The sequence below is a fragment of the Lampetra planeri genome, chromosome 51 (assembly GCF_965212315.1).
Source record: "Lampetra planeri chromosome 51, kcLamPlan1.2.h2, whole genome shotgun sequence".
In the NCBI taxonomy this organism is placed as follows: Eukaryota; Metazoa; Chordata; class Hyperoartia; order Petromyzontiformes; family Petromyzontidae; genus Lampetra; species Lampetra planeri.
Genome location: NC_136157.1, coordinates 8,277,740 through 8,291,797, shown reverse-complemented (window position 1 = coordinate 8,291,797; position 14,058 = coordinate 8,277,740). Strand labels below are relative to the sequence as shown.

Sequence of the window (14,058 nt, the reverse complement as noted above, 5' to 3'; positions counted from 1 at the left end):
CCGCGGCCGCTCCTAACGAGAGTCCCGTGTCGGGGCGCCACCGCCGCAGGTGACGAACGTGCAGGCGCGGTCGGCGCTGCTCTCCTGGTCGCCGCCGGCTCCTCCGCCGGCGCCCATCACCAACGGCCACCGTCCTTGCCCCGGCGGCGGGGGCGGAGGGGGCTCCCCGCTGCACTCGCCGCCGTGCCCCCGCCGCTACGAGGTGTCCATCTCCGAGTCGGGCGGCGGCGGGGCCTACCAGGTCATCTACAGGTAGGGGGCGGCTCGCGCGCGGCGCGGCGCAGGTCACCGCACGGTCGCCGTATGGGGGAACCCCCGGGACCCCTCCTGTCGAGACCCACAGACTCACGGGGAGAGAGGGAGGGGAGAGCGTGGAGGGGAAGAAGTGAGATGAGAGGGGAGAGGTGGGACAGTGTGAAGGGGAGTAGAGTGAGAGTAGAGGGGAGAGGCAGGAGAGTGCGTGGAGGGGTGCAGAGTGAGGTGAGAGGTAAGTGATGGTGAGTCCATAGAGAGTCCTGAAGTCGTTGAGCAGATCTGGAATATTTTTTGCCCTTGTGTGTGTGCACACGTGTGTGGCCCCAAGAAGAAGGGGGGGGGGAGGCAGGAGAGTAGCGGGGGGAGGGAGCCTCTGCCAGGCGTATCGTGCATCACATTTGCCCCGCGATGCTCCTTCCACGTTTCACACGGCCACCTAGTTGCACGCTGCGGCGTCGTCGTCACCGCTTCCTGAAGGTGACCGCCGGCTGCTGCTGCTGTGGAGGAGCAGCAGCGGTGCACGGACGCCTTGGACCCTACAAGTTGGGCGGGCCGCCTCTGTGCCCTCCTAATTTTGGGTGTCGCCCCCCCCCGCCCCCCCCCGCCCCAACCCTTTGCCCGACAGCGGAGAAGACCGTGAGATCTGCGTGCGGGACCTGCGGCCGGCCACCGACTACCACGTCCGGTGGGTGCCCCCCCCCCCCCCCCCCCCCAGCGGTGGAGAGGAGTCCGTGTGCTGCCCTCGTTTGGCTCGCGGGGAGTTTGGCGAAGCGTTTGGCCGCAGCAGGACTGGGGGGCCGCATTTCTCACTCGCTGAACGTCTCCCCGTGATTTAGTAGCGGAATGTGTACTGGATGTTGTGTGCCGTGAGTGTCCTGGCGATGTTCAGCAATTCCTCCCGGTCGATGTACTCCTGAAAAGCGTCTCGTTAAGCGCGCACAGTTTCCCCGTTGGAATTAACGTCCCTAGGTCGACTCGGCCTTAAAACGAGCACCCCCCACTCGTGCGCCGTGCCGGCCTTCACAGGCGCTCGCTCACGGCACTTGCCCCAACAGCCCGTGTAGGTTACACGGGGGACCTTTGCGTTGTGCGCGTGCGTGCAGCGTGAGCACGGTGTGCGCGTCGGCGAGGGGCTCCTGCTCGGACTCCGTGGGCTTCACGACGCACGGATGCGTCCCCGACCCCCCCGCCGCCCCCCGACTCACGCAGCGCAACAAGACGTCACTCGTGCTGCACTGGAAGGTGGCGGCCGTAACCCCCCCCCCCCCCGAACCCTGAACCACCAACCCCAAAACCTGAACCCCCAACTCCTAACCCTGAACCCTAAACCACCGACTCCTAACCCTGAACCCCCAACCCCTAACCCTGAATCCTGAACCACCAACCCATAACCCTGAACCCTGAACCCCCAACCCCTAGCCCTGAACCCTGAACCACCAACTCCTAACCCTGAACCCTGAACCACCAACCCCTAACCCTGAACCCTGAACCACCAACCCCTAATCCTGAACCCCCAATTCCTAACCCTGAACCCTGAACCACCGACCCTCAACCCTGAACCACCAACCCCCAACCCTGAACCACAACCCCTAACCCTGAACCACCAACCCCCAACCCTGAACCACCAACCCCTAACCCTGAACCACCAACCCCCAACCCTGAACCACCAACCCCCAACCCTGAACCACCAACCCCTAACCCTGAACCACCAACCCCCAACCCTGAACCACCAACCCCTAACCCTGAACCACCAACCCCCAACCCTGAACCACCAACCCCCAACCCTGAACCACCAACCCCTAACCCTGAACCACCAACCCCCAACCCTGAACCACCAACCCCTAACCCTGAACCACCAACCCCCAACCCTGAACCACCAACCCCTAACCCTGAACCCCTCACCCTGAACTACGAACTCCACCCCAAACCTCTCAATCCACCACCCACTTGTGTCGTTCTGTCCCCCTCTCTCTTGTCTGTGTTCTTTTCCTCATGCGGGTCCATCTTGTCTGCACTCTGGGTTCTATCGCGTTCCATCTCATCGTCTGCCTCCCTTCTTGGCCTAGGCGAGCGCGCGTAGCCCCCGTGCTCACGCCCCTGCCCGCTTTGTCTCTCCTCCCCCCCGCGCCTGTTCCTCCCCAAAGGCACCCGTGGACAACGGCTCGAAGATCACGGGATACCTGCTCGAGTGGGACGAGGTGAGCGTCGGCCTCTCCTCCTCCTCTGCACGCGCTCTCCTAGCTCTCTCCCCCCTCATCTCGCTCTCCTCCCGTCCACGCACTCCCGTTGCCTCTGAGACTCTGGGTTTGAATCCAAGTTTCGGCCGCCTGTCAATAAAACGAGTTCTCAAGCGCGGTGGGGTTGATGGTCCGGGCAGCAGGGCAGGTGCTGCTCGCTATTGTGGGAACCAGACGTCACTTAGGGGGAAGTTTTGTGATATGCACTTCCGTGGCCCATTGCTTGCACAAATGGGCCGCGCCGCTCTGCAAGAGATCCGCATAGATTCCTCATCTCACGGACACAATGCCAATAGCGCAAATCGGAATAAACTCTGTTCAGCGAAACCACGTAAAATATGACAAACGCGCCGACAATTCGACCGCGGTGAAACCCGGCAGGGGTCCAATTTGTATCTCGGTGTTGGCCCTAATGAAGCGTAGCACCTCACGGCATCGACCGCCCTCCCCCCACACCTTGCTGCGTCCGCAGAGCGATCGTTCGCGAATCCGTAATCGGAGGAAATTGTCCGCGGGGTCCTGGCCAGGCGGCCGCCTTGCCACTTTCTTTTTGTTTAATTCCAGCCTAGGGTGTTGTGATTTCGAGAGCCGGAAAGATTTCCCGTTCGCAAATCCTTCGAGTGAGCGCTGGCGGGATGGCGCATCGGGGAATGGATCCAAAGCACCCGTGTCATTGTTAATGTTGTTATCATTGTTAATGTTGTTATCATTGTGTGTTCTGGATGTAGGGGCACAGCCTTTAAGTCTCTCTCCCAACATTCTCAGCATTTTATTCTGACCATGCTGTCGGCGGTGTGTCGTGAGATTGAAGAATAGTGCCCCGCAGCAACAGGTCTCACGGAACTATTTCCGGAATCTTTTCAAGTGAACTCTTACCTATGCTGGGGTGGGGGGGGGGGGGGGCGGGCAGCCTCCCACCCGACCCGCTAGGCGGACACAGCCTGCGGTAGTCGCACAGTAGGAGTGCGGTGTGTTTCCCGAATGACTAGCGAGCGGTCTAATCTTCCGTATGTGGCAAATTTGGACTGCAACGCCGGCACACGTGGCATGCTGTCAGCCGCGTGGTGTTCACGGTTAATACGCAGTACCACAGTATTAACCAGGGCAGCCCACGGGGGCTCGAACCTCGAACCGCAAACAGCCAGCAAACAACACCGGCACTCCGCCGCGTCATGAAACGTGCCCGACCGTGCGCCGCGGCGAACCATATCCATTCACCGCTCACGGTCCGGTCAGCCTCAATATTGTATCATCGTGTGCCGCGCCGCCGGTGGAACCACCGGTTCCTTGAAACGCAGATGGGGATCGGTGGGCGGCGGCCCCGCGGCAACGCGCGAGCAACTCCCGGAGGATCCGTTGCCCCCCACCTTGTGCACGCACGCAGGGAAAGCGGAGCAACGCGTTCCGGGAGTGTTACTCCGGCTCGCAGAAGCAGTGCCGGCTTGGCAGCCTGCAGCCGGCGCAGGGCTACACGTTCCGGCTGGCAGCGCGCAACGACCTGGGCACCAGGTGGGGCGGGCGCGCACGCACCACCCACGCCACGCGCGCATAGACAGACTCGCACCTAAGCAGACGAACTCGGATGTGCACGCACGCACAATCGTACGCGCAACGGGGACGCCGGACACGTGTGCGTGCCGAGCGCACACTAAAATGCACAGCAAACCTAAACTCAGTGAAACCCACAACTTTAAGACTTTATTTTGCCGCAGGAATAAAGTTTTGACACTTGTCGCCTCGACCGCGGCCGAATTAACGCCGACTGCGATGGCACTTGCCACCGATTTTATCCGTGGCTGCTAATGAAACTCTGGTGGTGCGTGCGTGCGTGTGCGCGCATGGAGCAGTGGCTTCAGCGAGGAGGTGTGTTTCCAAACGTCGGGCAGCGCGCCCCCCGTGCCCGGCGCCGCCCCGGCTGCTCCGCGCCTCGCCGTCCTGGCTCATCCTGCAGTGGGCCCGCCCCCAGCACGACTCCTCGTCCGACGGCGCGCCGCTCTCCTACCTGCTCGAGATGGAAGAGGAGGAGGAGGAGCAGGAGGCGGCGGAGCGGGCGGCCAGGGAGCGAGGCGGCGGCGGTGGCGGCGGCGGTGGCGGCGGCGGCGGCGGCGGCGGGGAGGCGGACGTGCCGGTGAGACGGGCGCCCGGTTGCAGCGATTATCACCGACGGTTTTCTCGCAGCGTTCCCCTTCCCCTACGGCCTCCCCCCCCCCCTCCCTCGTCCCATCGCCTCCCAAAATGCAGCAACTCCCAAAGTCCCAGGCGTGAGACCGTCACCTCGCGCCGCATTTGAGATTCCAGTTTAATCAAGTCCGTGCCAATCTGTCTTTTTGTAAGTCTATGTGACTCTTCGTGAGTCATTGGCAACCGGGCCGTGTCCATCAACTCTTTAGGACCTGCTTGAATGAGGAATCTCTTTCACATCAAGGGGGGGAGCATAATGCTACGTTCCTGTTCAATCCCATCTCATTTGTGGTGTGCACGTGCGTGCTTCTGTACCTGTGTGGTTTATTAACTCACGTGCGGCACGTCCGTGTGTACGTGTGTGTACGTGTGTATGTGTGTGTGTATGTGTGTGTGTACGTGTGCGCGTGTGTGTGTATGTGTGTGTGTGCAGAACGGTAGTTCAGGGAGCTGCGCATTGAAACCGAGTTTGATTACCGGTCATGAACGATTATTTTTAAACAGTCCTGGGTCTCCCCTAGGTCGACTCAGCTGAGTGGCTGGTGCGGTGTGTAAACATCGCCGCTAGGGAGACAAAGGCGGCCTGGTGTGGTGCTGGCCACCCACCCCCTCGTGGGTCTGTTTCGGCCCTTCATCGGTGCTCGTTAATAGCGCTTGCCCCAGCAGTCTCTTCAGGCTATACACAGAGCATCTTTGTCTTTCGTCTTGTATTGCAGATCTGCGGGTTCCAGGCGCGGTACACGGGCACGGAGCTGAGCTGTACGGTCAGAAACCTGTGCCGCGGCTCCCGCTATCGATTCAGGGTAAGGGTCTCAAGTCTGCACGTTCACGATTCGCTGGCATCGAGGAGAGGGGGCATGGTGGTGGCACGGTGGTGGTACAGTGGTGATACGGTGGTGGTACGGTGGTGGTACGGTGGTGGTACGGTGGTGATATGGTGGTGGTACGGTGGTGGTACGGTGGTGGGCACGGTGGTGGTATGGTGGTGGTACGGTGGTGGGCACGGTGGTGGGCACGGTGGTGGGCACGGTGGTGGTACGGTGGTGGTACGGTGGTGGTACGGTGGTGGTACGGTGGTGGTACGGTGGTGGTACGGTGGTGGTACGGTGGTGGGCACGGTGGTGGTACGGTGGTGGTACGGTGGTGGTACGGTGGTGGTACGGTGGTGGGCACGGTGGTGGTACGGTGGTGGTACGGTGGTGGTACGGTGGTGGGCACGGTGGTGGTACGGTGGTGATACGGTGGTGGTACGGTGGTGGTACGGTGGTGGGCACGGTGGTGGTACGGTGGTGGTATGGTGGTGGTACGGTGGTGGGCACGGTGGTGGTACGGTGGTTGGCACAGTGGTGGGCACAGTGGTGGGCACGGTGGTGGCACGGTGGTGGCACGGTGGTGGCACGGTGGTGGCCCACCTGTGTGCCGCCTCATGGCAAGAAGGGCCTGGGGACGATTCCAGACTCGGGATGCCCTTACCGCGTGTGTCTTCTCCGGCTTTTCATGTTTCCACCCAAAAGCCAAAATAAAATATAAACATAGAGCAGCTCCAGGCACGCCGGGAAAATCTTCGGAAAGAAGTCGCGCCCAGCAATGCACTGCACAACCCTAAAACCACCAGCGGGAGACTTCACAATCCTGCTTGCTGTGCTGCCCCCAAACTCGATTCCACCCCCCCCATAACCTCCCCCCCTTCCTTCCCGTGCCCCCCCCCCCTGCCCTCCGCCAAGTTGTTCTCGTGCTCGGTGGACGGCCGCAGCTGCCCCAGCGACGTGGTGACGTTCAGCACGGCGCCCGACCGGCCCGGCCCGCCTGCCCGGCTGCACGCTCGTGGCGACGCGACGGCCCACGGATTCACCGCCGCTTGGGGTGAGCGCCAACGGGGGGGGGGGGGGTGACTGCGCCGCCTCTGCCGCCAGCGCAAGCGGCGGCGCCGTCGTCATCATCGCCATCATCATCTTCGTCATTGTCATCAGCAGCTCCGGCACTGCCAGCTGCACCGCCACAAGCGGTTGCAAGCGTCGGCACCATCAGCAGCAGCACAAACACCAGCAGCCCACCATCGTTAGCATCACAATATGCAGCAGCATCATCAGCAGCAGCAGTGTGCAGCTCGCGTGCCCTCTGACCGCGTGGCTGTGCGTCTGTAGATCCACCCAAGGAGAACGGCGGTGCGGACGTGATGCGCTACCAGCTGGAGATGGCCGAGGGCAGCGCCAGCGGTGAGCGGATTTTTATTATTTCCCATCCCCATGTTTTGTTGTTTTTTTTTGCCCGCGTGCTCCCTGGGGATGGAGACCACCTCCTCCTCTTTCAAGGGTGCCCAGGGTGTCCGCTGAACGCGTACGCAACCTCGGCGCGGTTCCCCGGGCTAGGCTGGCGGGGGCCTCATCCGGTGGCGGGGATTGCAACTTGTACGTCTGGACCCTGCGGCAGACAAGGAGGAGTGCCCGACGGGTGTGGTGTCGAAGCGGTCACGTTTGACGTTTGTGCCCGTGGTCGTCGCACACGAGACGGCAAGCGTGGAACGTTGGCCCGACGTGAAGACCGACGGCACGAGCCCACAACCTTGGCACGTTTACTGGGTTGGCAGTCGTGAAGAAAGAATAGGGGGGGGGGTGGAGAAGGAGGAGTGTTCCAGGAGATGATTCCGGGCGGCTGGTCGTGATGGTGCTGCCCACTTGGGTGGCCATGCTCTCGCTACTGAGAATCGCCTTCCGCAAGATCTTTCTGAACAACGAGAGTAAGAAAACACTCGGCGGTTACCGCCGGTGGCACACGGCAAGAAGAACACCACCACGTGCGGCCAGCGATGACGACGCGGGATGTGCCGGATGCGGTGGTGACCGCACCGACCCCATTCGTTTGTAAATCAACCTGCGGATACAGCCGACACGGCCTCCCCCTCACCCCCCACCTCCTCCCTCACCTCCCCCCTCACCCCCCACCTCCTCCCCCACCTCCCCCCTCACCCCCACCTCCTCCTCCACCTCCCCCTCACCCCCACCCCCTCCTCCACCTCCCCTCACCCCCCACCTCCTCCCCCACCTCCCCCCTCACCCCCCACCTCCTCCCCCACCTCCCCCTCACCCCCACCCCCTCCTCCACCTCCCCCTCACCCCCACCTCCTCCTCCACCTCCCCTCACCCCCCACCTCCTCCCCCACCTCCCCCCTCACCCCCACCTCCTCCTCCACCTCCCCCTCACCCCCACCTCCTCCTCCACCTCCCCTCACCCCCCACCTCCTCCCCCACCTCCCCCCTCACCCCCCACCTCCTCCCCCACCTCCCCCTCACCCCCACCCCCTCCTCCACCTCCCCTCACCCCCACCTCCTCCTCCACTTCCCCCTCACCCCCCACCTCCTCCCCCACCTCCCCCCTCACCCCCCACCTCCTCCTCCACCTCCCCCTCACCCCCACCTCCTCCTCCACCTCCCCTCACCCCCCACCTCCTCCCCCACCTCCCCCCTCACCCCCCACCTCCTCCCCCACCTCCCCCTCACCCCCCACCTCCTCCTCCACCTCCCCTCACCCCCACCCCCTCCTCCACCTCCCCTCACCCCCACCTCCTCCTCCACTTCCCCCTCACCCCCCACCTCCTCCCCCACCTCCCCCCTCACCCCCCACGTCTTCTTTCCCTTCATCCTCCTCATCGTCCTCCTCCTCCCTCATTCTGCTCCTCCCTCTCCCGCCCGCCCCCCCCCCCGGCTCTTCCGCTGCCGTTGCCTGGCAACCCCGTCCGGGCTCCCTCTCCGTCCCGCACCCCAAGGCGCTGAAGGTCGAGGGTTAAATGCCCCCGCAGGATGGAGCCTCCACCGATCCTACCTGTGACAATTAAGCCGTGATTAACCGTCGGGGGGGGGGCAGGTCCCCGGATTCCAGGAATCGCTGGTCGACATGTGGCGTGACTGCACTTGTAATTGTGCTCGAGTGATGCCGAGCCTCTCGTGGGTAATTGGGCCGATTAAGGAGGCGCCCTGCTTTGGAAAATGGCTGTTCCCGTGCTTTCTGATTCCTTCCACTGCTTTGTGGAAACGAAATGTGGAAAACTGTCTTGTTTTGGCCAGAGTGTCTCAGTTGTGCGTCTTTGTCTTGGGCGTATGGGGAGCGGGAGCGGTCAGCGCTGCGCTACGCAACGAACCTGCCCACCCGGGTTCGATTCCCGCTGACGGCCAACACCGGTGACAATCATTTGGGTCTCCCCTATCATTGACTCGGCCTCAAATGAGTACCCGGTGGGGTGTGTAAACATCGCCACTGGGGAGGCAACGCCGGCCAGGCGTGGTGCTGGCCACCCACCCCCTCGTGTGCCGAGCCGGCCTTCATCGTTGCTGCTCGCTAACGGCACTCACCCCAACAGTCCGCGTGTGTGTGTCTAGGAGTAACTCACACTTTACCCCACCCATCACGTGGCATTGCCCATCCACTGACTGTCCTGTAGCCGTTTAAAATGCTGGATGGACAGAGGTGGGAATATTTTATAAACTGCCCGAATTGTTTCAACTGCCGCCCATCCCGGGAGATTGAACCCGCGACCTCCAGTGGGATTCACCGTGACTCCAGCATTGTAACTTCCCTGACAATGGCTTAGGAGTCACACAAAACACGACTAAGCCGCCCGTGGCTGCTGCTTCTCTATAATAGTCGCAGCTTATGATGTTTTAATCTCTCTTAAAGAAATACAAAATGTTTACACAGACGTGTGATTCGACGTAGCTGAATGTTGAGTGAGATGGTGAGAGAGAGATAGTGAGAGAGAGAGATGGGTGAGTGTGTGGGCGAGTGAATAGCTTATGAGTGAGTGAATCAATGAGCGGCAGATCTGGTGAGTAGATGGGCGAGCAAGCTAGCTGGCGAGTGATTGGGCGAGTGAACTGGCTGGTGATTGAATGAGTGAGCGACCTTGCGGGTGAATGAGCGAGCTGCCTGGTGAGTGAATCGTCGAGCGAGCTGGCGGTTCTCTGCACGGTGCTAGAGCGTTGGCCCTCCCCTTGTGTGCCATCAGCAGGGGTGGTGGGCGACTGGCGCGTGGTCTACACTGGTCTGGACCGTGAGCACGCGTTCAGCACGGCCTCTCCGGGCTCCCTCTACCGTCTCCGCGTGACCTGCGTGACCGCGGGTGGTACCAGCCAGGTAACCACCCCCCCCCCACCCCACACATGGCTTGTGAACTATGACCTTGTCGTATCACCGTGACCCCGTCATCCCGCATGCCCCCACCCCCTAACGAACGTCACGTGATTTACTTTCATCATGCGCCAGTTACTCTTCATTATCATCACCAGGATGGGTGGCCTTCATCGCCTGCTGGATGAAGGCCGCCCATCCACACACACCGACCAACCCATCCACGAACCCGACTCAGATTGCCGCTTTCGGCCAATATCGGCGATCAATAGAATAGCTGATACGGTTTTGGGCCTCTCCTAGCTTAACTCAGCCTTAATTGGGTACCTGGTGCAGTGTGTAAACATCAGCAGTGGGGAGACGATCAGGCGTGGTGCTCACCACACCACCCACCTTCTCACTGCGCTGTGTTGGCCACCATAGGTGATGCTCGCTATAACAGCATTTGCCCTAGCAGTCTGTTAAGGCTACGCAAGGGGGGGGATCTTTGTCTGTGTGTGTTTCTGCCTCCATGCCGAGCGGTACTATAGCTGCTAGCGCGCTGCACTGCGATCCCGGCAAAACGAGTTCAATTCCCGCTCACGGTCACCAACACCAATGACGATTAATCTGAACCGGTCCTGGGCCCTCTCTACCCTCGGTCAAGCTCGGCCTCGAATGAGCACCTGGTGGTGGTGTAGAGTGAGCGGCGTCACTTCGAGGCGGCCGAGGGCGACGCAGTTGTTGACGCTGGCCGCACCGATCCCAAAGGTCACACGGTCGGGGTGCATCTTTGTCTTTGTCCGTGCCGACGCCAGTGCTCCGAGGTGCTCGCCGTGGAGACGCCGGCGGTGGCGCCGGGCAAGTGCTGTCCCCCCGACCTCGCACGGGACCCTGAGCCCGAGCAGCTTCACCTGCGATGGGGTGAGCCTGGGGGATGCACGCGCACACCCACACCCCGACACGCACGCCGACACGCGCGCGCCCGTATGTCGATACGTACCCCCGCGCATCGATAAACGCACGGATGTATTTATCGACGCGAACGTGAACACGCATCTCGACCATACGTCGATCGCGTACATTGGCACGACGCGCTCGCGCGCATCGATCCCTTGAGACGTACACACGCCGCTGGCGGTCGCGGCCGGGCCGCCAGCGGGGCCCGCACGAGGGTCAGATTGTATTTGGCGCGAGCCGGTGACGAGCGGCGTCTCCCTGTGCCGCCGTCACAGCCGCGCCCGGCCACGACGGCGGGGCGCCCGTCAGCTGCTACCGCCTGGAAATGCGGCCCGTGGCGCCCGTCTCGGAGGACGAGGAGGGCGACGACGACGACGACGATGACGACGGCGATGACGACGACGAGGCAGAGGAGGCAGCGGAGGGGCAGCAGAAGCAGCCGGCGGAGGCCGGAGCGGCAGAGGAGACGGACGACGCGGCGACGGCGGCGTACATGGGCCCCGATACGGAGTGCGTGCTGGAGAGCCTCCTGCCGGGCCGCGTCTACACCGTGCGCGTGCGAGCCACCAACTCCGCCGGGGTCAGTGCCGACGGTCAACAGTCACCGTTCCGTGCGAGCGTGTGTGTCCGCGCGCGTCGATTAGGCCACGTCAGTTGGTTCTCCCTGTACGTTGAGGTACGTGTGCGCCTGTGTGCCCACGTGTCTGTTTATCATCTGCCTGTATATCCACTTGTACGCTCATCTGTGTACATGTATTACCAGTGTGTGTGTGTATATATGTCCATGTGCATACTCGGCTTCAAATGAGTACCTGGTGCGGCGTGTAAACATCGCTCACTAAGGGAGACAAAGGCGGCCGGGCGTGTGCTCTCCCGGCCTCCATAGGTGCTCGCTAACAGCACTTGCCCCTAAAAGTCTTTGCGTTGGCGGTGTATTCCACAGCACGGGGAGTTTTCAGAGTTCTCCGAGTTCCGGACCGCAGCCTCGTGCCCCGCACGCTGCTCGACGCCCGTCGTCACCTCCGTGCACGCCACCTGTGCCTCCGTGTGCTGGGAGGTGAGTGGGCTTCCCCCACTGCTCCCCCCCCTCGTCCCCCCCACTGCCCCCCCCCTTCGTCCCCCCCCACCCGTGGCACTATAGGCCACAGTGCTCATCCTCCAGAGCCATCTTCTCCTATACAACGTGGACACACGGGTGCCTGTGCCAATTTATTTCCGAATCCTCTCCCACGTTTCTCTTCCTCTGTCCATGTATCTCCGTGTCTGTGAGTGGTTCTCTCTCTCTCTGTGGGGAGCGGTAGTGTGGTGGTTTCCCGCACTGCGCTATGAACCTGGCGATCCGGGTTCACTTCCCGCTCACGACCAATAATGGTCACAAATATTTGAACCGGTCTCGGCTTTAGGCCTCCCCTAGGTTGACTCGGCCTGAAATGAGTATCTGGTGCGATGGTGTAAACATCGGCACTGGGGAGACGAAGGTGGCCGGGTGTGGTGTTGGTGCTCCCTAACAGCTCTTGCCCCAACAGTCCATTAAGGCTATATGGGGGATCTTTGTCTTTTGTGTCTCTCTGTACCATCAGGGCCACCACCTCATGCACAACATGGGCACGGGGTGCCAACCCGTTTAGCTTCCCCACAATTCTCTCCATCCCTCTTGTCTGTGTCTCTGTCTCCATGCATCGCCAGTCATCAGCCATTTACCTTGCCACTGCTGAACGAAGGCCCTGCCTGCACCCATCAGTCTCCCCGTAATCCTGTGATGTAACCGCATCGACCCTTTTACCTGCGCCACGACCTTCATTATTACCGTGATGAATCGCGGGCAGCGGCTTGCATCGTGAGCGAGAAAGAGCCGGCGCGGTGGGGGCAGGTGTGGGCGGCGGGAGGCGTTCATCGGAGCCCGCGCTGTTTTTCTCATGCTCGCAAAGGCAGCCCCCATCGCGTGGGGAAATGAGCTCCCGTCGATAACGGAGAGAGAGAGCAACAATAAGACGCTCCACGACCGCGTGGTCGCCCTCGCCCCCCACGCTAGCGCCCAGTGTTTACCATGGCCACTACCCTGGTGCCTCTCTCTCCCCGTGGTCGCGTGGATTTTTCTCCGGGTCCTCCGGTTTTTCCCTCCCACATTGAGAATCAACATCGCACGTTTAGAGTATTTGGCTGCGATACACGTGACATTTCCACGTGATAAACCACTTCGTTGAGCTGTCATTTGTGGCCAGGTCGATTCTGAAAAAAAGCTACATAGCTCAGTGGACCTTACCCGGTCAAATAAAAACAAATAGTTTAGTTTAATAGTTTAACCCTTACTATAGCCCCAACCTTGGCTGTTACCACAGCTCAAACCATATCGCTACTCAAATGCTACCCGTCTTTTACCGTGACAAACCCAAACTCGCTCACTCGCTCGCTCGTCCATCTATCCCTCGCTTACTCACTCACTGACTCCCTCACCCGTCCGTGTGTCGACCACTCGCAATGTTCCCTGTACAAACTGCATTCGCTCGCGAGTTTTTAACCTGGGCATGGCCTCACTTGGAGACTCTGTGGCTTGGCCCTGCTCGGCTACTGTGAGGTTTTCATTTAAAGGGTTACTGTTCCCCCCCCCCCCACCACGCCTTATAAGGAGACGGAGTGCAATGGAGCGGAGTGTTCCGAGTACCGCCTGGAGTGGCGCGGAACTGGGGATCTGTTCCGTCCCGTCTACTGCGGCCTCCAACGGAGCTACGAGGTGCACGGGCTGGTGCCCGCCACGCACTACTACTGCCGCGTGCAGGTGACTCACACACTGGCAGCTCGCTCGCTCGCTCGCTCAATGTCTCACCCGCAGACTCGCTCGTTAACTCGAGCAACGCACTGGCTCAACTCTCGCCAACGCTTCCTCGGAACGCGCACGCTCGCTCGCCAACAGAATCGGTCGCTACGCCCACCGCCTATCTCACCTATAGCGCTCGCTCAACCACGCGTGGACGCTCGCTCGCTCACTCGCTGGCTCGCTCACCAACGTGCTCGTTTTATCCGCCGACACGCTCGCGAACTTGCGCACGCGCTCACTCGCCAACGCAAGCGTGAGGCTCCGGCTGGAGCTCGCGCACCCTTGTTTTCGCACGCAATGTATACGCCGCGGTTTCGCGACGCTCCAACCAAATCAATTTGAGGGATCTGTTACCTCGGAGCGTGGCGATGGCTGCCGCTGTGTTCACTCGTGAAGGTAATAACGCGGTAATGATTGCTTGCGACCTCTGGGGTGAGAGGTCAGTCTTTTGGCGTGAGGTTATGAAGTGGTGGTGGGGCGGGGGGAGGGGAGGTACAGGGGGTGGGGGGG

General features: G+C 61.4%; 1 protein-coding gene across 1 annotated transcript in view; it reads left to right on the top strand.

The window, feature by feature from the left end:
- LOC144734569 (fibronectin type III domain-containing protein 3B-like) overlaps nucleotides 1–14,058 on the top strand; it is a 32,731-nt gene that overhangs the window by 2,336 nt on the left and 16,337 nt on the right. The window contains exons 4-17 of the mRNA XM_078616815.1: nucleotides 50–252; nucleotides 881–940; nucleotides 1,359–1,506; nucleotides 2,400–2,453; nucleotides 3,877–3,994; nucleotides 4,340–4,620; nucleotides 5,390–5,476; nucleotides 6,398–6,536; nucleotides 6,818–6,889; nucleotides 9,676–9,800; nucleotides 10,592–10,697; nucleotides 11,009–11,313; nucleotides 11,677–11,790; nucleotides 13,360–13,509. Of these exons, the coding sequence (XP_078472941.1) occupies nucleotides 50–252; nucleotides 881–940; nucleotides 1,359–1,506; nucleotides 2,400–2,453; nucleotides 3,877–3,994; nucleotides 4,340–4,620; nucleotides 5,390–5,476; nucleotides 6,398–6,536; nucleotides 6,818–6,889; nucleotides 9,676–9,800; nucleotides 10,592–10,697; nucleotides 11,009–11,313; nucleotides 11,677–11,790; nucleotides 13,360–13,509 (1,962 nt within the window). The remainder of the gene's footprint in view (nucleotides 1–49; nucleotides 253–880; nucleotides 941–1,358; nucleotides 1,507–2,399; nucleotides 2,454–3,876; nucleotides 3,995–4,339; nucleotides 4,621–5,389; nucleotides 5,477–6,397; nucleotides 6,537–6,817; nucleotides 6,890–9,675; nucleotides 9,801–10,591; nucleotides 10,698–11,008; nucleotides 11,314–11,676; nucleotides 11,791–13,359; nucleotides 13,510–14,058) is intronic.